General features: G+C 42.5%; 1 protein-coding gene across 7 annotated transcripts in view; it reads left to right on the top strand.

The window, feature by feature from the left end:
* SCHIP1 (schwannomin interacting protein 1) overlaps nt 1–21804 on the top strand; it is a 190047-nt gene that overhangs the window by 156453 nt on the left and 11790 nt on the right. For 6 of the 7 annotated variants that reach the window (XM_055410792.2, XM_055410764.2, XM_055410754.2 and 3 more), the window contains one exon: nt 21013–21130. In XM_055410792.2, the coding sequence (XP_055266767.1) occupies nt 21013–21130 (118 nt within the window). Of the gene's footprint in view, nt 1–6403; nt 9349–21012; nt 21131–21804 lie in introns of those variants that run through there. The other variant, XM_088839447.1, reaches the window with a different exon arrangement.

The following is a 21804-nucleotide window of genomic DNA, read 5'->3' as shown; positions in this document are numbered from 1 at the left end:
ATAGCCTTTCTAACACTCAATATTGACAATTTCTTTTATATTTTTTAACTGCATATGTATTAAATGGTATTTCATTGTGCTTATTAACTCTCATTGTTTCCCTTTCTGTGGTATATCTATTTGGGCTTTATGTTCAAATTTCTGTTGGATTCTTTATGCTTTTTTCAATGTACATCATATTTTAATGAGCTGTTTCTCGCCTGTATAACCCTCTGGACCTGGTGTCTACTTTGTATGTTTGATTTAACTGCTTTCATGGGAAATAGATGGGAAAACAGTGGAAACAGTGTCAGACTTTATATTTTGGGGCTCCAAAATCACTGCGGATGCTGATTGCAGCCAGGAAATTAAAAGACGCTTACTCCTTGGAAGGAAAGTTATGACCAACCTAGATAGCATATTAAAAAGCAGAGACATTACTTTGCCAACCAAGGTCCGTCTAGTCAAGGCTATGGTTTTTCCCGTGGTCATGTGTGGATGTGAGAGTTGGACTGTGAAGAAAGCTGATTGCCGAAGAATAGATGCTTTTGAACTGTGGTGTTAGAGAAGACTCTTGAGAGTCCCTTGGACTTCAAGGAGATCCAGCCAGTCCATTCTAAAGGAGATCAGTCCTGGGTGTTCACTGGAAGGACTGATGCTAAAGCTGAAACTGCAATACTTTGGCCACCTCATGCGACGAGTTGACTCACTGGAAAAGACTCTGATGCTGGGAAGGATTGGGGGCGGGAGGAGAAGGGGACAACAGAGAATGAGATGGCTGGATGGCATCACCGACTCGATGGACATGAGTTTGAGTGAACTCCGGGAGTTGGTGATGGACAGGGAGGCCTGGCGTGCTGTGATTCATGGGGTTGCAAAGAGTCGGACACGACTGAGCGACTGAACTGAACTGAACTGACTGAACTGAAGATTGTACACACTTTTTATTTCTTAAGTCAGTTCTAGTAAGGTGTATTTTTTAAGAAGTTATCCATTTTATGTTTTCAAAATTTTTCACATCATGCTTTCTCATTTCACTAAAGGTATTAATTTTAGTTAAATTGTTCAAAATGTTTTCTTCTGATTTCTGTAAGTCCACGATTTTTCTTCTGAGTTTATTTTTTTGTTTGTTTACATTTCTGTTAATAATTAGGCATAAAACTCTAAGAGCTGTTGGCTCCAAGCCCTAACACTGAACTCTCTGGTTAGGGCCTGTTAGCCACATACTAACTCTCCTCAGAGAGACATGCCTTGATCACCCAGTTGAAAAGTCAGCACCCAGCCTCTTACCCTGATTCATTTTTCTTTGTGACCCTTATCATTACCTGACATTGTATTAAATATACTTTTAACTTGGTTTAAGTGTACTCCGGGAGTTGGTGATGGACAGGGAGGCCTGGCGTGCTGTGATTCATGGGGTCGCGGAGAGTCGGACACGACTGAGCGACTGAACTGAACTGAACTTGTTCTTTGTCTTTCTCTAGTACTAAAATATTAACCTCAAGAGAACAGATCTTTTTTTTGTTCACCATCCTAACTATTGGTTAGTGTCTAGTCACCGAACCGTTACTGAATTAATGAATGATGAACTTCACTTTGGGTTTTCCAGGTGGTGCTAGTGGTAAAGAACCTGCCTGCCAATGCAGGAGATGTAAGAGACACCGGTTCCATCCCTGAGTCAGGAACATCCCCTGGAGAAGGAAATGGCAACCCACACCAGTACTCTCACCCTGGAGAATCCCATAGGAGCCTGGCAGGCTACAGTCCATAGGGTTGCAAAGAGATGGGCACAGCTGACATGACCTAGCATGCACGCACAAATTTCAGTTTAGAATGGTCAGGTGAAAACAACTATTTTGTTAGGATGAACCCAATTTAAAGTATCTAAATCTCTTTTCTCTTGGGCTGTAAGTTACCCAGAGAGAACCTCTCCAACTTCATCCTGAGGAAGTTTAAGCCTGGCTGCTAGTGTAAGACTCAAGCAGGCTAGTGGTTGACGATTCATCATGCACTTAATTCCCTTGATTTCAATAAGACCTTTCATTGCCATCTCAGCTGTGCCTGAGGGAGCCCCAGCCTGGAACTCCTCTGATTCAGCCTCTATAGATAGCATACTTTCTCATTCTGCCAGACCACAGGTAGACAGGGCAAGTTAGGTGGTCTAGATTTTTCTTTCAATTGCTAAATCAGTCTTCCTCCACAAACAGTCTACCCCACTCTCCCAGCTTCAGATGTACCTGAGCATTTCCAGGATCCTGCAGTGAAAATGCACGCGCTTCCTCCACCAGCCACCCCTGCAGGCATCTAGCAAATTGAAATAAAGTCAGATGCCGCTCATCCATCTGTGTTTTGTTTTTTTTCTATCTTGTGTGCCATTGTCTCCTTTTCCATTTTCTTCGTCCCTGTAGGTTTATACCTTCTTTTTTCCTTTTATATTATTTTAGTAGGATTTCAGAAGCGAGAGTAGATAAATACTTGTGTTCCATATGCCATCTGTAACTAGATGTCTCATAAAGATTTTCATTATTTTTTAAAGATTTTTTTTTTAATCTGGACCATTTTTAAAGTTTTTATTTAATTTGTTACAGTATTGTTTCTGTTTTGTGTTTTGGTTTTTTGGCTGTGAGGCATGTGGGATCTCCCTGACCAGGGATCTAACTCGCCCCCTTCCCCATTGGAAGGCGCAGTCTTAACCTACAGGACTGCCAGGGAAGTCCCAAAAGGTTTTCATTATTTTTAATAGAAGAAATATCTTTGCAGATAAAATCGTGTGCCAAAACCATGTGTGTAAAACAAAGCTGACCTCTGGTTCAGGAGGACTGAAGGAGAGAGGTTGGGATAACTCTGCCCAGAATATGCCTCCTCCACCACTTCTGCTCAGTGCCCCTCTATTCCACGCTCACTGACCCTCACCATCCCTCCCCTGTAAACCCTCAGCCCACCTGACACTCCTCTAGCAGAGCATCATTTGAGAATCAGTGAGTCATCCACGCCCTTTGGAGACACAGCTCTCTAAACACATATGTATTTCACAGGAGCTCAGAACAAGCTACTCTTGTTGACTCGCCATAAGGAAGATTATTTATATCCTGTTCTTTCAGATGTTTTCATCCTGGGATGAGATCATCCCCTCTGAGAACACGATGACTTTTTGGATGATGGTTAATGATGATACTTAATGTTTCTAAGAAATATCACTTTATCCCAGTAAATTTTAAGTCTTCAAAGACTGACTGCCGTTCCCTTTGCTCAGTCATAATGTAGGAGAAAAGCCTGAGGAGATGTTCAGTTGCAATTGTGTAACCCATATTCTTCATCCCTATTAGAATTAATGTTCTAATGTATTACAGTTCCTGAAATTCTTCATTAAGCTGGAAAATACCTTACCTCTTCCATACCAAAGTACTTAAGGGATGTTAGAACTCTGAGGTCTCGATGTGGCACTCCAAAATGCACCTAAGCACATGTGCTGAATTAGTAAAATAATCAAAACCAGGTAAATATTAGATGAATTTACTACTTTAAGGATCTCAGTACTCAATTTTAAATGAGGCTGAGGACTTAAAATTAATTGACCAAGCAACAGGTTTTGAAGTGCTAAGCTTTCTTTTACGGCAGGGCTTACCTGGTTAAGTAGGATCCTTTGGCAAAATAATAGAGTTCTATTTATGCATTTTAAAGGGTATGTGATTACCTGTAAAAATTAACTTCATGCGCGTTATGTGAGAAATTGTGAAGTAGCATGAGGGTCCTTTGGGAAGACGTGCTTATTAAGCCGCTACTGCAAACGTTAAGTCCTTCTCAGTTGGCCTTTGGGTTTCAGCCCCACTGAATTTTTCTAATTGGTGCTATCTCCTAAAGCACTTTTTAAAAGAATGACAAGTTATTAAATGTAAGCTAGGCTTACTATAATCCCATAAAGACATTTCATGCCCAATACTGCAGCAAAAGAATTTTTGATATTGCTTCATAACTCAAGTAATTAAATTTGACTTATACTGAAATGTGGCAAGTACAGGAAGTGCCATATTTTTCTTCCAAATTTGCTAATCCACACATAATCAGCCTTTTCAAATGGAGATCATATGACCTTTGTCAGTTTTTTCTACTTAAAAATGCTTCAGCTAAAAGCTTAAAAGGAAATGAGGAAAATGAATTACCTATTTTTGAAATAAGCTTTCTAAGAAATATTACTCATGTTCTCAAAAAATATTCGTTTTCTTTTATGACTGGTATAATACTTTGCTATAAAATTTTTCTCATTGACCAAATTAATCTTGAATCAGCATTATATTTTGGATTCTAAGTTTACATAGCTTAATGTTATTAATATCAAAGGAATGGAAATTGGCTTGCTGCTGTTAAGTCACTTCAGTCGTGTCCGACTCTGTGTGACCCCATAGACGGCAGCCCACCAGGCTCCCCCGTCCCTGGGATTCTCCAGGCAAGAATACTGGAGTGGGTTGCCATTTCCTTCTCCAGTGTGTGAAAGTGAAAAGTGAAAGTGAAGTCGCTCAGTCGTGTCTGATCCTTAGCAACCCCACGGACTGCAGCCTACCAGGCTGCTCCATCCATGGGATTTTCTAGGCAAGAGTACTGGAGTGGCTTGCCATTGAAATTGGCTTGGCTGCTATGAAAATACAAGACAAAGTGGTCATTAGTAATAGACGTCTAGGAAATCTTTCATCTTTCAAATAGGACAGCCTGTTTGGACATTGTAGAGAAAGCTATTTCTGCCTTTTCCATTCTCCTTTTCTCAGAGTAAACACAAAATAAACCTGACCCCCACTCTTCCTCTTCCCTTACCCTAGATAGATTTTATTTGTTGTTGTTGCTGTTTAGTAGCTAAACCATCTCCAGTTCATGGGCTATAATCCACCAGGCTCTTCTGTCCATGGAATTTCTCAGGCAAAATTATTGGAGTGGATTGCCATTTCCTTCTCCAGGGGATCTTCCTGGTCTTCTGTGGGGATCCAACCCAAGGCCCCTGTATTGGCAAGTGGATTCTTTACCACTGAGCCACCAGGGAAGCCCAGATTTCATTTACATGCATATAAATATAAATGCACTTTAATGCAGTCTATTTCATAAAATATGCAATGGGATGTCGTAACCTAGAAAAGGTTATTTACCCCTCTCTCCATGCAGCGTGAAGATTATGAAAAACAGACGTTCCCCAGAGAGTTTTTGAGATGCTGGTTTGAATAATGATTACTGTTTATTTGTCTCAGCCATTCCAACATCCCCAAATCAAAATGTATTTCTTTCTTGTTCTTACAGGTTTATTGGTGAATGACTGAGACAAGACCAATAATATTAACCCAGCACCTCCTTTTGTGTCTGGGCTGATTGGAGGGGAGCGGGAGCAGGGAGGCACTACATAGCCCAGGGAGTTGTGTTAGTAGGACGGATGACAGTGCTCTAGAGTGCCTTTAAAGAAACTGGATTCACAGAAGCTTTGAATGTGTGGAATTGAGGATCTGAATATATAATCTGATGTGGAATCACAGGTCAAAGCAGCATCATTTTGCCAGTAAAGTAAATCATCCTTTGGTCTCTGACAGTAATAATGTTTGCATAAATTCCTAGAATTAAGCACAGTGGTCATATATACCCAGCATGGGCGAGAAGAGGTTATCCTGTTTTAATGCAGTGAAATTTGCTTTCCTGAAGTAATAGGTACATACTCCAGCAACCTATTTATAACGTGTGACATATCTTTTAAACTTCATATTAATCTCACACAAGTACACTATTCATTTGCATAGAATATCCTTCATATGAGTAATTCCAAGGTACATGCCACTGCAAATGATAGTTTACAAATTCTTTTTTTTAATATACTATTTGAAAAGTCATCGGGTACCCTGCAGAAAACTCTTTACTATTTTTCATGCCCTCCTCCAAGAATTACCTCCAGTATTCTAAAATATTACACAATTTTAAAAGTAAAGGAAAATTTGGAAAGGATCTTTTGAGGACTAATACTATTAAAATGGCAAAACAAATTTAATTATGTAAGCAATCCTTCTCTTTTACAAACGTGAAAGGACATCGAATTGATATTTGTGAAATTTTCTTTGTCTAATAAATGGCCTCACTTTACGGTAATGCCAATGACCCCAGTTTAATTAGGTGCAATTAATTTTGTGCAAGTGAAATTTGACATCTTGCTAGAGGCATAACTAGCTGTACTCTTATGAATTTTATTATTATCACCAGTGAGAATTCAATTGTCAGAGCTACTGCAGAAGGGTGGGAGATGGGGAGAAAAGGGCCACAGGGCTGGCATTTTATATTTAAAAACGGTTCCAGTGGACAGCCAAATGTTTAATTAAAAGAACTTCTAGAAATGATTTTTCATTGGCGCATCATCTTTGACAAGTTATCATGACTTTATTATTGCCATTTGCACTCCCTACAGACAGTGGTCCCTCCCATGTGCCTGGACACACACAGCTTATATGAGGACTGGATTCTTTGAGACTTTACATAAGCACCCGCTGCTACGAGAAAAAAGCCTCACTGACTGCAAGTGAGCTCCGTCATCTGGAGGTTAACACAATCCTTTTGTTTGATTTTGTTATAAAATTTTTTGTGCCCCTCAGATTATTCTCACTCAGATTGTTGTTGCTGTTCAGTTGCTAAGTCATGTCTGACCCTTTGTGACCTCTTGGTCTATAGCAAGCCAGGCTCCTCTGTCTTTCACTATCTCCTGGAGTCTGCTCAGATTCATGTCCACTGAGTCGGTGATACCATCCATCCATTTCATCCTCTGCTGCTTCCTTCTCCGTTTGCCTTCAATCTTTCCCAGCATCAGTCTTTTCCGATGAGACGGCTCTTCGCATCGGGTAGCCAAGATATTGGAGCTTCAGCAGCAGTCCTCCCAGTGAATATTTGGGGTTGTTTTCCATTAGGATTGACTGATTTGATCTCTCTGCTGTCCAAGCAACAGACTCTCGAGAGTCTTCTGTAGCACCATAATTCAAAAGCATCAGTTCTTCAGCACTCAACCTTCTTTATGATCCAAATCTCATATCCTGGACTACTGGAAAAACCATAGCTCAATCAGATTATCACATGCATTAAAAACCCATGCAAGATATTTCAAAAAATCACTGTCAATTAAATGGTGACACTTGCCTCCATAACACGTAGAATTTTATTTTTTTTGTTAATCAGGGCAGCAGTGGGGCAGGGGGAGCTGTGCCATGTACATGTGGAATCTTAGTTTCCAAGGATCAAACCTGCGTCCCTTGTGGTAGAAGCTCAGAACCCTGACCACTGGATTTTCAGGGAATTCCAGAATTTTTGTTTTATTGAAAAGCTCTTTGAGGTTTATTTGGATATGCATTTTTGTCGCATGTGTCTTTTGTGCATACAAAAATATAAGAAAAAGGGAAATTGGTTACGGTAGTTGTACACCCTTTTCATATTCACAATTCAGTTCTCCTTTCACCAGTTTCCCTTGGAGTTGTCCATCTTTCCCCACAGTGTCACCCCTTGTGCCATCAGGAGGTGGCACATATCACCTTCCAAGCCACTGACCCCCATTCTGCATGTTTCCATCAGAAGGCATGGAGAGCCAGTTTCCAGAGCCCACCTCCTTCTCATCGGCGCTCATATGGTTTGTTGGCTGATGGGGCTACTGCCCAGTAGAACAGTTATGCCACCAGCTGTGTGGGTGACTGAGATCATGAGACATATCCGGACTTTAAAAGATGGCCAAAGATGAATAACCGTGTGTCACAGAATTAGCGCAATTCAGTAAATCTGCTGCATTCTCCTAATGATTGAATCGAATCAGATGACCACAAATTAAATCATGAAACAGAAAGTCTCTGAGATAAAGCTTACTATGGGACCAAGCCTAAACGGTAGCCCCAATGTTTTTTTAAACATAAACATGAAAAGTGGCGAAAGCAGTTCTTCAGTCTTAAAGAGAGTAAAAGAATTTGCAGTTAAAATTTTCACCAGATCCAACCATCCCCCTCCAAAACATCCATAGGCACTGAGTCTTCAACTGCCCTATCTTTAACCTAACCTCACAGACCTTAGGGCTTCCCAGGTGGCTCAGTGAGGGTTCAATCCCTGGATCGGGAAGATCCCCTGGAGAAGAAATGGCTAACCCACTCCAGTATTCTTGCCTGGGATACCCCATGGACGGAGGAGCCTGTGGGCTACAGTCCATGGGGTCTAAAGAGTTGGACATGACTAGGCAACTAAACAGCAGCAGCACAAACCTTATCACAGGTCTGGAAGGGGTATGAGCCGAACTTCAGCTCCAGCAGCTGAAAATCATCAGCAGGTCAGGCTGATACAAGTTTAAACTCCACTTGGGCTGAGCAGAATCAGTAGGCAGGCTGGCTTTAAAAATACAGTGAGGGACTTCCCTGGGAGTCCAGTGGTTAAGACTCCACGCTTTGACTCCAGGGGATATTCCACTTCAGGAGATGTGGGTTTGATCCCTGGTCAGCGAACTAAGATCCCACATGCTGTGAGGCACAGCCAAAAAAAAAAATTTTTTTTTAAGGTAAAGTTCAAAAAAAAAAAAAAGAAAACAAAGGGTGAAATGTATATCCATTACTTTAGAGTCTGTCATCTGTGCAGAGGCAAAAAGAAGGCGGTTAAGGCTAGGCTGGGGAGGGATGGCAACAGTTGAATCAAAGAGTCCATCCACAGAAATGTCCACTTGCAAGAAAATATGTTTCTCACTGCCCTCAAAGAGGATCTTCCACCACCCCCACCCCAGCACCCTGCCAGAAACAAAAGCCAGCCTGACTCATGAGTCATGGTCTCTGCATAGATACCGTCTGAGTCACACACGCAGCAGTCCTCTTCCAGCTGTCAAATATTTAATCCTACTCACCTTTCTCCAACAAACAAGTGCTAATCAACTTGCCCATTTTCTCTCCTTTTCCTTTTTTAATTCCTGCTAAATGCCCACACATAGCAACTTAGAGGCACTCAAAAGAGAAAAGTTCAAAGTCAGCTGAATTTCTTCCGTCAAAAAATATCTAGGTGTATTTCCTGCCACTTTTTCTGTACATATATCTCCACATTTTTGTTTACAGAGTTGGAATCATACTATATCTATTGTTTTAGAGTTTGGTTTTTCATTTTGAGTTAACAATACATCAAGATCATGTGCCCATTTCATAACTGTTCGTATGTTTTTACCAGCCTCATAATGGCCAATTATGTATTTCACCATAATATACTTAAATTTCTTATCGTTAGACATTGAAGTTGTTTCCAGTTTTTTGTTTTGCTTTTATTTTTTCGTCTTCTCTTTTATTCTTCCATTCATGAATTTATTCTAGACTTGTTAAAGTGCCTGGCTTCTCACCATACTCCCTTAGAATAAAATGCCAGCTTTGTGACTTTATATAATTTCTTGATTTTCTTATATGTAAAGTGGAGTTCATCATACTTGTTTTATGTGTATCTGAGGATTAAAGATAATATTTATTAAGTGCCTACAACATAGTAGATGCTCAAAAGTGGTAACTTTTGAGAATGTAGATGGCTTAGAAATCATTTGACTTTAATTAAGATGAAAGTATACCACATTTGGCACTTAGGAGAGATGACTGTTTTATTCCATCATTATTGCAGTATCAGAAGAGGTCTCATTCAGGTCTTCAATTCATGCAGAAAATATTTCTGGTGAAAATGCATTTTTTAACATTAAGACCCTATAATTCCCAATTTAATTACATGTAAGTGGTCATTAGTGAAGGGACTGGATACTGATGTGGAATTAGAACCAGCAGCTGTCTGAGGAATGCAGGTATTTATGGCTCCCTGAAGTGGAAGTGAGAAATAGATTTAAGGGACTAGATCTGATTGATAGAGTGCCTGATGAACTCTGGACAGAGGTTCGTGACATTGTACAGGAGACAGGGACCAAGACCATCCCCATGGAAAAGAAATGCAAAAGACCGAAATGGCTGTCTGAGGAGGCCTTACAAATAGCTGTAAAAAGAAGAGAGGCGAAAAGCAAAGGAGAAAAGGAAAGATATAAGCATCTGAATGCAGAGTTCCAAAGAATAGCAAGGAGAGATAAGAAAGCCTTCCTCAGTGATCAATGCAAAGAAATAGAGGAAGACAACAGAACAGGAAAAACAAGAGACCTCTTCAAGAAAATTAGAGATTCCAAGGGAACTTTTCATGCAAAGATGGGCTCGATAAAGGACAGAAATGGTATGGACCTAACAGAAGCAGAAGATATTAAGAAGAGGTGGCAGGAATACACAGAAGAACTGTACAAAAAAGATCTTCACGACCAAGATAGTCACGATAACGTGATCACTGACCTAGAGCCAGACATCTTGGAATGTGAAGTCAAGTGGGCCTTAGAAAGCATCACTACGAACAAAGCTAGTGGAGGTGATGGAATTCCAGTTGAGCTATTTCAAGTCTTGAAAGATGATGCTGTGAAAGTGCTGCACTCAATATGCCAGCAGATTTGGAAAACTCAGCAGTGGCCACAGGACTGGAAGAGGTCAGTCTTCATTCCAATCCCAAAGAAAGGCAATGCCAAAGAATGCTCAAACTACCGCACAATTGCACTCATCTCACACGCTAGTAAAGTCATGCTCAAAATTCTCCAAGCCAGGCTTCAGCAGTATGTAAACCGTGAACTCCCAGATGTTCAAGCAGGTTTTAGAAAAGGCAGAGGCACCAGAGATCAAATTGCCAACATCCGCTGGATCATGGAGAAAGCAAGAGAGTTTCAGAAAAACATCTATTTCTGCTTCATTGACTATGCCAAAGCCTTTGACTGCGTGGATCACAATAAACTGTGGAACATTCTGAAAGAGATGGGAATCCCAGACCACCTGACCTGCCTCTTGAGAAACCTGTATGCAGGTCAGGAAGCAACAGTTAGAACCGGTCATGGAACAACAGACTGGTTCCAAATAGGAAAAGGTGTACGTCAAGGTTGTATATTGTCACCTTGCTTATTTAACTTATATGCAGAGCACATCATGAGGAATGCTGGGCTGGAAGAAGCACAAGCTGTAATCAAGATTGCTGGGAGAAATATCAATAACCTCAGATATGCAGATGACACTACCCTTATGGCAGAAAGTGAAGAGGAACTCAAAAGCCTCTTGATGAAAGTGAAAGAGGAGAGTGAAAGGGTTGGCTTGAAGCTCAACATTCAGAAAACAAAGATCATGGCATCTGGTCCCATCACTTCATGGGAAATAGATGGAAAAACAGTGGAAACAGTGTCAGACTTTGTTTTCTTGGGCTCCAAAATCACTGCAGATGCTGATTGCAGCCATGAAATTAAAAGACGCTTGCTCCTTGGAAGGAAAGTTATGACCAACCTTGATAGTATATTAAAAAGCAGAGACATCACTTTGCCGACCAAGGTCCGTCTAGTCAAGGCAATGGTTTTTCCCGTGGTCATGTATGGATGTGAGAGTTGGACTGTGAAGAAAGCTGATCGCCGAAGAATCGATACTTTTGAACTGTGGTGTTGGAGAAGACTCTTGAGAGTCCCTTATACTGCAAGGAGATCCAACCAGTCCATTCTAAAGGAGATCAATCCTGGATGTTCATTGGAGGGACTGATGCTAAGGCTGAAACTCCAATACTTTGGCCACCTCATGAGACGAGTTGACTCACTGGAAAAGACTCTGATGCTGGGAAAGGTTGGGGGCGGGAGGAGAAGGGGACGACCGAGAATGAGATGGCTGGATGGCATCACCGACTCTGTGGACATGAGTTTGAGTGTACTCCGGGAGTTGGTGATGGACAGGGAGGCCTGGCGTGCTGTGATTCATGGGGTCGCGGAGAGTCGGACACGACTGAGCGACTGAACTGAACTGAACTGAAGAATCAGGCTAGGCTCCAGAGGCTGGCACTTCACCAGAGAAAAGCTGGCGAGTGCTAGTCCACCCCTAGCCTCTTAAGTAGTGAGAAGACTCTGTGGAGCTGGATGCCCACCAGCCCTCATGTGAACACATACAGACGGAAGGTCCAGAACTAACAAGCCTTAGAAAAGAGAGCAGACAAAAGGTCTGCCCAGAACTAGGAGAAGAAAACCCAGAGAGGGCCGTCCACATTTCCCCACCCTCAGAGCTGCTTTCCTCTGCTTTTGCTGAAGAAACCGGAAGCCTGAGTCCTGTAAGATGTGGGGTCAGGACAGGACATGAAGAGACATGGTGGCCCCTGTCTCCCAGTCCTGTCTCTAGCACACAGTTTGAAACAACCCTTAACTTCTCTTGACACATTACTGCTGGAGGGTTGGCTTTCCATCCCTCTCTGCATTTGCTCACCCCACCTCCAGTGGCCAGACGGCCTTTCTTCTGCAGTTAGGGCCCTGCTCATTCGCTCTTCTTGGTTACCACCTTACTTGCTAACTAACGTTCAGGTTAAGTGAAAGTGTTTCTTTTCTCATATGTAGGATAAGGAGTGTCTAGTAAGTGTTTGTTTTTCAGTTTTGTCCCAATGCTTTATATATTCCACATTTCTGTTTGTATATTGTGATTTAATACCAAGCATTTGGTACCTGTTCAAAGACCTGGTTTCTCTTCCTAGATCAACTACCTCCATGCATCCACTTAATACAGGGGTCGTGAACGTAAAATGCCTGCACGGGCCAGGAAGAAGCTTGAAGGAATGAGGTTGCCCAGATAAAAGGCAGTAGGTGGGACTGTAGGGAACTAGAAAGACTGTGTCCTGGCCTGAGGAGGTGTGGGGAAGGGAGGAATGGGGGGTGTGTCTTAGGCTCAGCACTGGCTGACCTGTGCTGTGGGGTTTTCAGAGATGTTCTTGCCTGATCACCAAATGAATGAATGAATAGTTAAAACTCCCCTTTTTTTCTAATATACTTGTAAGCATCACTGTGTGTGTGATGTTATATGTTAGACCAGCAGTATTTGAACCTGTTGTATGAATATCATTCTTTTTAAAAAGTCAGCTTAACTCAGCCATTAAGGAGCAATGAAATGTTATCACTTGCAGCAACATGGATGGACTTGGAGGGCATTAGGTTCAATGAAATTGTCAGACAGAGGAAGATGAATACTGTATGGTATCACTTATATGTGGAATCTTACCAAATACAGCAAACTAGTGAATATAACAAAAAAGAAGCAGACGCACAGTTAGAGAGAGCAAACTAGTGGTTACCACGTGGGCATCTAGGAGAGACGCCTGTGGGGAGGGGGAAGAGGGCGAGGCATCAGAGGGGGAGGGGAGTAAGAAGTACGAACTATAAGGTGTAAAATAAGCTACAAGGATGTAGTGTACAATGGGAAATAGAGCCAATATTTTTATAGTAACTGTAAGTGGAGTATAACCTTTAAAAATTGTGAAACACTGTATTGTACACCTGTAACATATAATATTGTACAGCAACTGTACTTCAATTTTAAATTTTTTAAAAGTCGAATGATCATCCCATGCATTACACAGTCTTTAGCAAAAGGAAGTTAACACAGTCCCGCTAAAGTAAAATAAGAAATAGTATACTTTCACAATAACAAACATTGGGAAACAGAAACTTTGCCTTCCCTTTTCTGAATAGTAATTCTGTAAATCTCATGGTAAATGTCAATATGAAACAGTAGGGAAAAGAAGAGTGAAGAGCAAGGTTTGGGAAATGGGAAAGGTGTTTCACGATTTTTTTCTGTTTTTTTTTGGTCATGCTGCAGGGCATGCAGAATGTTAGTTCCCAGTTCAGTTCAGTCGCTCAGCCCTGTCCGACTCTGCAAAACCATGGACTGCAGCACACCAGGCTTCCCTGTCCATTACCAACTCCCAGAGCTTGCTCAAACTCATGTCCATCGAGTCGGTGATGCCATCCAACCATCGTCCCCTTCTCCTCCCACCTTCAGTCTTTCCCAGCATCAGGGTCTTTTCCAATGAGTCAGTTCTTCACATCAGGTGGCCAAAGTATTGGAGTTTCAGCTTCAGCATTAGCTCTTCCAATGAATATTCAGGACTGATTTCCTTTAGGATGGACTGGTTGGATCTCCTTGCTGTCCAAGGAACTCTCAAGAGTCTTCTCCAACACCACAGTTCAAAAGCATCAAGTTCCCAGACCAGAGATCAAACCCATGCCCCCTGCAGTGGAAGTCCTGAATCTTAACCACTGGACCTCCAGGGAAGTAAGCCAGAAAGAAAAACACCAATACAGTATACTAACGCATATATATGGAATTTAGAAAGATGGCAATGATAACCCTGTATATGAGACAGCAAAAGAGACACAGGTGTATAGAACAGTCTTTGGGACTCTGTGGGAGAGGGTGAGGGTGGGATTATTTGGCAGAATGGCATTGAAACATGTATATTATCATATGTGAAACAAATCACCAGTCCAGGTTCAACGCATGATACAGGATGCTCGAGGCTGGTGCATGGGGATGACCCAGAGGGAGGATAAGGGGAGGAGGGAGGTGGGAGGGGGGTTCAGGAAGGGGAACGTACGTACACCAGGGGCAGATTCATGTCAATGTATGGCAAAACCAACCAATATAATATTGTAAAATTTAAAAAAAGAAAAAGGAGAATAAAAAGAATAAATGTATATATGTACAAAAAAAAACAAACAAAAAAAGTATGTTAATTTGTGATAACAGATGATTTGACTAAGTCTTAAGTAATAAACACCTTTACACATCTTCAAAAAAAAAAAAAACCCACCTCAGTTCATCCTATAGAGACTCCATCATACACCTCATGTATCTATAACTTACCCAGACCTCAGGTGTTCCCACATTCCTTCTTCATGACAAATTCTTAGAAAAATGAAATGTGTTTATAGCTATCCTTGGTTAATTATAGCATACATTTTATATTCCATCTCCTTTGAAATTCTCATAAAACAGCAAATGTAGAAAGGCTTTATGTAGAAAGCCTTTGAATAATGCATCAAAGACCCATTAGGTAATATATTTTAACAGCCCAGCCACAGACTAGTTGGGAATACTGAGTAATGAGTAACAGCAGAGCCAGAGGCTCTCACAACCACACTGGTTTTGGACAGAAGATGAACAATGCATGTTTGAAATGCCTAGGCATTTTGAAGTTCCCTTTTACTCCGTTTCTTAAGGAAACCATGCAATTGCCTTGAAATTATAGGCAACTACAGGAGGTTAATACATGGGCTTCCCTGGTGGCTCAGCCGTAAAGAATCTGCATGCCAGCAGGAGACTCAGGTTTGCTCCCTTGGTCAGGAAGATCCCCTGGAGAAGGGAATGGCAACCTGCTCCAGTATTCTTGCTTGGGAAATCTCATGGACAGAGGATCATGGCGGGCTGCAGACAATGGGGTCACAAAAGAGTCAGACACGATTTAGCAGCTAAACAAAAAACAACAGGAGGTATATGTGCTTAAAATTATATAGCCATCACAGGCAAGACTTGACAAATCCACACCTGAGATTAAGTGCAGTATAGGGGATAGGCCACTGGAGGTACAGCCTGTAGTCTCTTGCTTTGTAACCTTTCACCAGTTATCTGCTGCCACAGTGATGATATATAAGAAAAACCCACCCACATCAGTGGCATCAGATGATAAGCGTTGATTTCTACTGCTGGTCAGACCTGGGTTCACGTGGGGCTTATTTCTGTGTCTGTGATCAGCTATGGGTTGGCAAGGTGCCTCTGCTACTCTTCACTGAACTCTCTCAGGTGCCTGGGGCCTCAGTTGGGACAATTGCCAGTTGAGCTCTGTGCTGCAAAGTCTGTCTTCTGCCAGCAGGTGGAACCGGACCTGGGCAGTGGCAGCTTTCCCTGCAGGGGCGGTGGGGGGGACTCGGAACTCTAAAGCCATCACTTCCTCTGCACTCTGTTGGCCATGGCAGATCAGGAGGGCAGCCCCGGGATCAGGAAATAGACTCTCTACCTCTGGATGGAGAAGCCACAATCTTATTACAGAGGGACCAGACAGAGGGAAGAGAGGAATTGGGACATTTTAACAATCAGGCTGTCACAGATTGGGGGCAAGTTATCTGAGTTCTTTAAGTAACCCCTGTCTTGCCCATCCCTGGAGAGGGAAATGACAACCCACTGTGGTATTCTTGCCTGGAGGATCTCATGGATAGAGGAGCCTGGCGGGCTGCAGTCCATAGGGTTGCAAAGAGTTGGACACGACTGAGCACACCTTGCCCGTAATCCACAGATAGTTGTTCAACCCAGGGCAAGAAAGTAGTGAACATACTGTTAAATTCACATTCAATGCAGCTGTCCAAGTGAAGTTAACCAAGGTGTGGTGCAGGGTAAAGAACCAAAGAATCTTAAACATTTCTGTGTGAATGAGGGCAGTTTCAGCTGGTGCTGGGATATTCCTGTTTCTAAAATCGAGAAACACCAAATTAGTTCTGGGTTTTGGAGCTGGCCGTCACACCAGGCCACTCTCAGTCATTGAAACCCAAGGCCAGGACAAAGGCTGGGTTTCCAATGCTGCTGCCCCCAGTAGAAGTCACAGCAAACTTTAGGACCAGCCATCACTTCTCCCAGGGAATAAACTGGTCTTTTCCTTGTATTGTGAAGGGAAAAAAAATATTATCTTTCTACCAAACGTTATCACCAGGTAGCTAGGTTTCTTAGGAGGTAAGATCTTTCCTACTCATCATTCTCTCAGTTCCGCGTGTTTTTCCATAATATGCCTGGTGATGGTAGTGAGAAATCAGTGCAAACATTTTCTAAATAACAGTTTGCTGCTGCTTAGTCACTTCAGTCATGTCCAAGTCTTTGCGACCCCGTGGACTGTGGACTGTAGCCCGCCAGGCTCCTCCGTCCATGGAATTCTCCAGGCAAGAATACTGGAGTGGGCTGCCATGCCCTCCTTCAGGGGATCTTCCTGACCCAGGGATTGAACCCAGGTCTCCTGCACTGCAGGGGTATTCTTTCCACTTAGCCACCTGGGAAGCCCTATATATGTAAATGCTATGCTGTGCTTAGTCACACAGTCGTGTTCGACTCTTTGCAGCCCCATGGACTATAGCCCACCAGGCTCCTCTGACCATAGGGATTCTACAGGCCTGAATACTGGAGTGGGTTGCCATGCCCTTCTCCAGAGGATCTTCCCAACCCAGGGATCGAACCTGAGTCTTCTGAATTACAGGCAGATTTTTTACCATTGAGCCACCCAGGAAGCCCCAAGTAACATTTTCCCTCACTATGAATGCCAAGAGGACATTGAAGCTGAACAGCCTCTCGACTAAATGCCTCCCCACTTCTGGGTGACAGGAAATGTCACTCAAAAAACCACATGAACTCACAGAGACATCCAGAATACACACTTAGTCTTTTTATCTCCGTGTTTCTGAGCCATCATCTAGGACAGCCCCTTCTCAGACACTTGGCTGTCTGTCAGTAACCCTGGGCAACAGTATGGTTGTTCATGGCATAAGGAGAAGCAGTTCCTGGGGTGACCAGGACACAGACCTTCCAGAAATCAAATCCAAAGCAAGACACATGTCACACAGCTTTTTGCACATAGCAGTCTGCCAAGCGCCACTCCAAACATCAAGTAACCTTGAATTGGATGCTTTCAATTATACACTAATTAACAAGAAGAGGACGGTGTTTTGTTTTCACCTCAGACTGTGCTGGAGAGATCCAGGCAAATTAGCCCCGCAACTGCTGGGATTTCCCAAGACTGTGTAGCCTTGTTGTTAGTGAGGCCCCACAGCAGTGGGAAGGAGAGAAGCTTGGGCTCCAGGAGACCAGAGGAAGAGCCTCAGGGCAGCCATGCCTCCCCAGGGTGGGTAGGGGCCCCGAACAGGGCTAATGGTCCCCAACCCTGCAGCACAGAGACCCTCAGCAGCACCAGGGGACCCCACTCACCCTACAGCCCAGCCGCTGCTTGGGAGCTGTGGTCGAGTCTTCCTAAAAGCCGTCTTCATCTTAAACCCGCTTAAAGGCTAAAGGCAAACAAATCCTCCTTGAAACCTGAGTCTGTTTTAAGATGTCTTTACTAAAATCCCCGCTGAACTATTAGCTGCTGTGTCATATAATTTCCTTTTCCTGAGAGTAACATTCTTGGTGATTACCGCTACAAGGAATTATAAGGCTCGCCCTGTAAGAAGGTCTGCACAGTTTCCCACGGTGATAATGTGTTACTAAGGCGATTTTCTGAATTTCTACCTGAGGTGTTTTTTTCATTTTGCTCCAACTACTAAATCCTTCCCTTTTTTTTTTTTTTTTTTTTTTGCCTTTTCTGAGTTAGAAACGCTGTGTGGGATGGTTGATTTAGGTCTAAGGTCCTTAGCACAAAGGTCAATTTGGGGGCAAAACATCAGAATTTATGATCAAGCTTTCTTCAGAATGAAATATATTTCTTTGGATGTTTTAAACTTTATTTTGCAATGGTGTTATCAGTAATTTTGTGTGTTTATAATCTGTTTATGTAGTATCATCTCTTCAAGACTTTATTCGATAAATAGGAAATACTATATAATTCTAGATTCAAATTAGGGTTAATTTGAAATGTCTTTATTTTAAAATATGACTTTAAAATATGTCTGTTTTTAATTTGCACTTTTATTTCCCACTATTGTCCAATCCATGGATCTTGAGTTTTATTGTTAAAAACGGTTGCCTTTTTTAAAATTTTTTACCAACTACAACAATGAATTTTAAAGCTTAATTTATATGGGATCAAAGGGTAACCTGAACATATTAGATTACTCCAGAGAAAAATATTCTAATGGAAGAAAATTGAAAGGGGACAAGTTCCATCTCAATAAATGTTTAAGCTGCCTAACAGTTCAAGTCAGCTCAGGACGCTCTCAGAGAGTCAGTTGTGCGTCAGGAATTGCCGTGACAGGCCAGGTGTTCAAGTACATGACTTCAAGGGTCTCTCTACAAAGTTGCATCACCTTTAAAATCCTGTGTTCCTTTGTGAAGGCTTTCAGGAAGTAGAGAGGAGGAGGATGAATGCGTACAAAACGCTGTTCTATGCCAGCTCTGAGCTAAATCCTAAATCATCTTTCTTTGTTGTTCTGTCACTCAGTTCAATTCAGTCATTCAGTCGTATCCAACTCTTTGCGACCCCATGGACTGCAGCACTCCAGGCCTCCCTATCCATCACCAACTCCCGGAGTTTACTCACTCATGTCCATTGAGTGGGTGGTGCCATCCAACCATCTCATCCTCTGTCATCCCCTTCTCCTCCCACCCTCAATCTTTCTGTCGCTCAATCATATCCAACCTTCTGCGACCCCATGGGCTGCAGCACGCCAGGATTCCCTGTGCTTTACTATCTCTTACAGTTTTTTCATTGAGTCCACCAATGCATGTCCATTTGAGTAGGTGATACCATCCAACCATCTCGTCCTCTGTCATCCCCTTCTCCTCTTGCCTTCAATCTTTCCCAGCATCACGATCTTTTCCAATGAGTCAGCCCTTTGCATCAGGTGGCCAAAGTATTGGAGCTTCCTTCTTACCAAGTACTGAATTATACACCCTGTTTTACAGATGAGGATACAGATTGAGTATTGTGCTTAGGGAATGAAGTGAGAATTCAAACCTAAGTCCTGCTGATTCCAAGCACGCTCAGCTGATCACTGAAGAACCTGTCACCTTCTGTGGCCAGCCCTGGGCCGGACTCTGCTGGCCTGCACAGGAGGGTAGGGGGCAACAGAATTGGACCTACTGAGAGAAAGGCTGCATTTCCTTCCTGGGGAAATAAGTTGGGACTCTCAGTAATCACAGAAGTTAACAACAGGTGGCAGTACATACACGTAACAGTGGCTCCTGTGTTAAATCAGTACTTTTTCTGACTTCTGTATTGTTTTCAAGCAAGCGCTTTCAGTGAGTCATCTGAGCCTTTTGTACAGAGCATCCCTACCCTCTGGAATTTTTTAAATGCAAATGTCAGCTATCAGACAAGTTGATCTTGGCCTCTCTCGCTGTGACAGCAATGCCAGAGCAGATTCAGCGTCCACTGTTCTAAACCTGGCTTACACCGCCCTCCTTAGGAGCCCTTGCTGCTTAAGGAGTTTCCTTCTGCTTTTTCTTTCTCAAAGCTTACACCCAGACTGGAGACACTAGGGACGCTAAGAAAGTGCTTCTTGAAAAACTCTTTGTTGTCAAACAGTCATGAAACGTGTTCACCTTCAAATGAGCATGAGGACACAGAGTTGGATCCTCAGCCTGGCTGTGTGTGTGGCAGATACACAGCCTGGCGGCCCTTTGTGACCACATTTCCAGAAACATCCCTCCTGGAGCTTCCCGGATTCACCACAAACATAATGAACTCCCAAGACATCTCTGCCTCTGAGGCTCGGTGCACCAGGCGGTCTGCAGAGCCTTGCTGTGTTCCAACGTTGTGCCTTTATAACTAGGTTGGAAGTTTCCTTAAGTTTCTCTAGGGTGAACCTCTGGTGTGTGTGGTTTCTTTTTTTTACCTTAATGACATAAATGAGCTCCCTCAGTTGACTTTTGGCAACTGCCTCAAATAAAATTTTCCTAACGCCAAATCAGTTCTGGCATTATTGTCACAGTGAGAGATGCAAAGATCAACTCGTTTGATAGCTGACCTTTTTCTATTTGAGGCAAAAAAAAAAATAGGAGTCTTTTTTTCTGAGAGCTCTGGCCCCAGGATGCTGGCTTTAATGAGCATCTTTGGATTGTCCCCGTGGGGCAGGACATTAGATGACACCAGGCAGCCCTGTTTGGCTGAGGATCCATTCATCTTCATCGACAAAAATGTAAACTCAGTGTCTCAACTCATTTTTATCGTGTACCAACTATGCGTTTGGTATTGTGCCAGGTGCTATAATGTGGCTTGAAATTGGTTTTCAAACAACATGAATTTCTGTGTGGAAAAAAGCTACTACAATAGGAGTTAAAAGTTATCACCTTACTGTTTATCAATGTATCTTTCTTATCCTCTAGTAAAAGTTACCATTTATGAATTGGGCATAATATTGATCACTCACTGCTCCCTGTGAAGAACATGTTAAACTACTTTCTCTAGCAAAGCCATACTGCTTTTTGGATGCTGCCGGATAACAAATAGCTGAGTGGAATTAGTGCTCTGTTTGCTTCTGCCCAGCCTGCAGAGTGGGATGAACCTGCAGATTTGCTTTGTCAACGACAGCGGCAGCGATAAGGACAGCGATGCTGATGACAGCAAAACCGAAACCAGCCTGGACACCCCCTTGTCTCCCATGGTGAGTCTCCGAACTGCCACTGAGGTTCAGAGTGTGCTCTCCTGGTCACTTAGCTTCTTTTCTGTTGTTCATCAGGAACAAACATTGCAGAGATTTAAAAATAGATGTCTCATGACATTTCTTAACATGTGAAGTGTGAAAGTCACTCAGTCATGTCCGATTCTTTGCGACCCCATGGACTGTATGTAGCCCACCAGGCTCCTCTGCCCATGGGATTCTCCAGGCGAGCATACAGGAGTGGGTAGCCATTCCCTTCTCCAGAGGATCTTCCCATCTCCTTCACTTCATAAAGGAGATTCTTTATTGCCTGAGCCACTGAGGAAGCCCTTCTTAACATGAGATGCTCCTAAAATTTGAGTGATTGAAAACTTAAAACTGTGATCTGAGGAAACATAAGTTCTGTTAAAGTTAGCAACTACTTTCATATTAAATCACCAGGGAAACCACATAGGCCCTACAAATTATAAAAGAAAATATGCTATATAAAGGAATGAAATGGTGCCATTTGCAGAGACATGGATGGATCTAGAGACTGTCATAAGGCTGAAGTAGCCCGAAAGAGAAAAACAAATATTATATATTATTAACACATATATGTGAACTCTAGAAAAATGGTGTAGATTATCTTATTGTAACACGGAAATAGAGACACAGACATAGAGAACATCTGGAGG

Source organism: Moschus berezovskii, chromosome 1, assembly GCF_049115385.1.
Source record: "Moschus berezovskii isolate FMDL1 chromosome 1, NW_MosBer_1.0, whole genome shotgun sequence".
NCBI classification, from domain to species: Eukaryota; Metazoa; Chordata; class Mammalia; order Artiodactyla; family Moschidae; genus Moschus; species Moschus berezovskii.
Note: the sequence above shows the minus strand (reverse complement) of the source record. Positions and strands in the feature narration are given on the sequence as shown.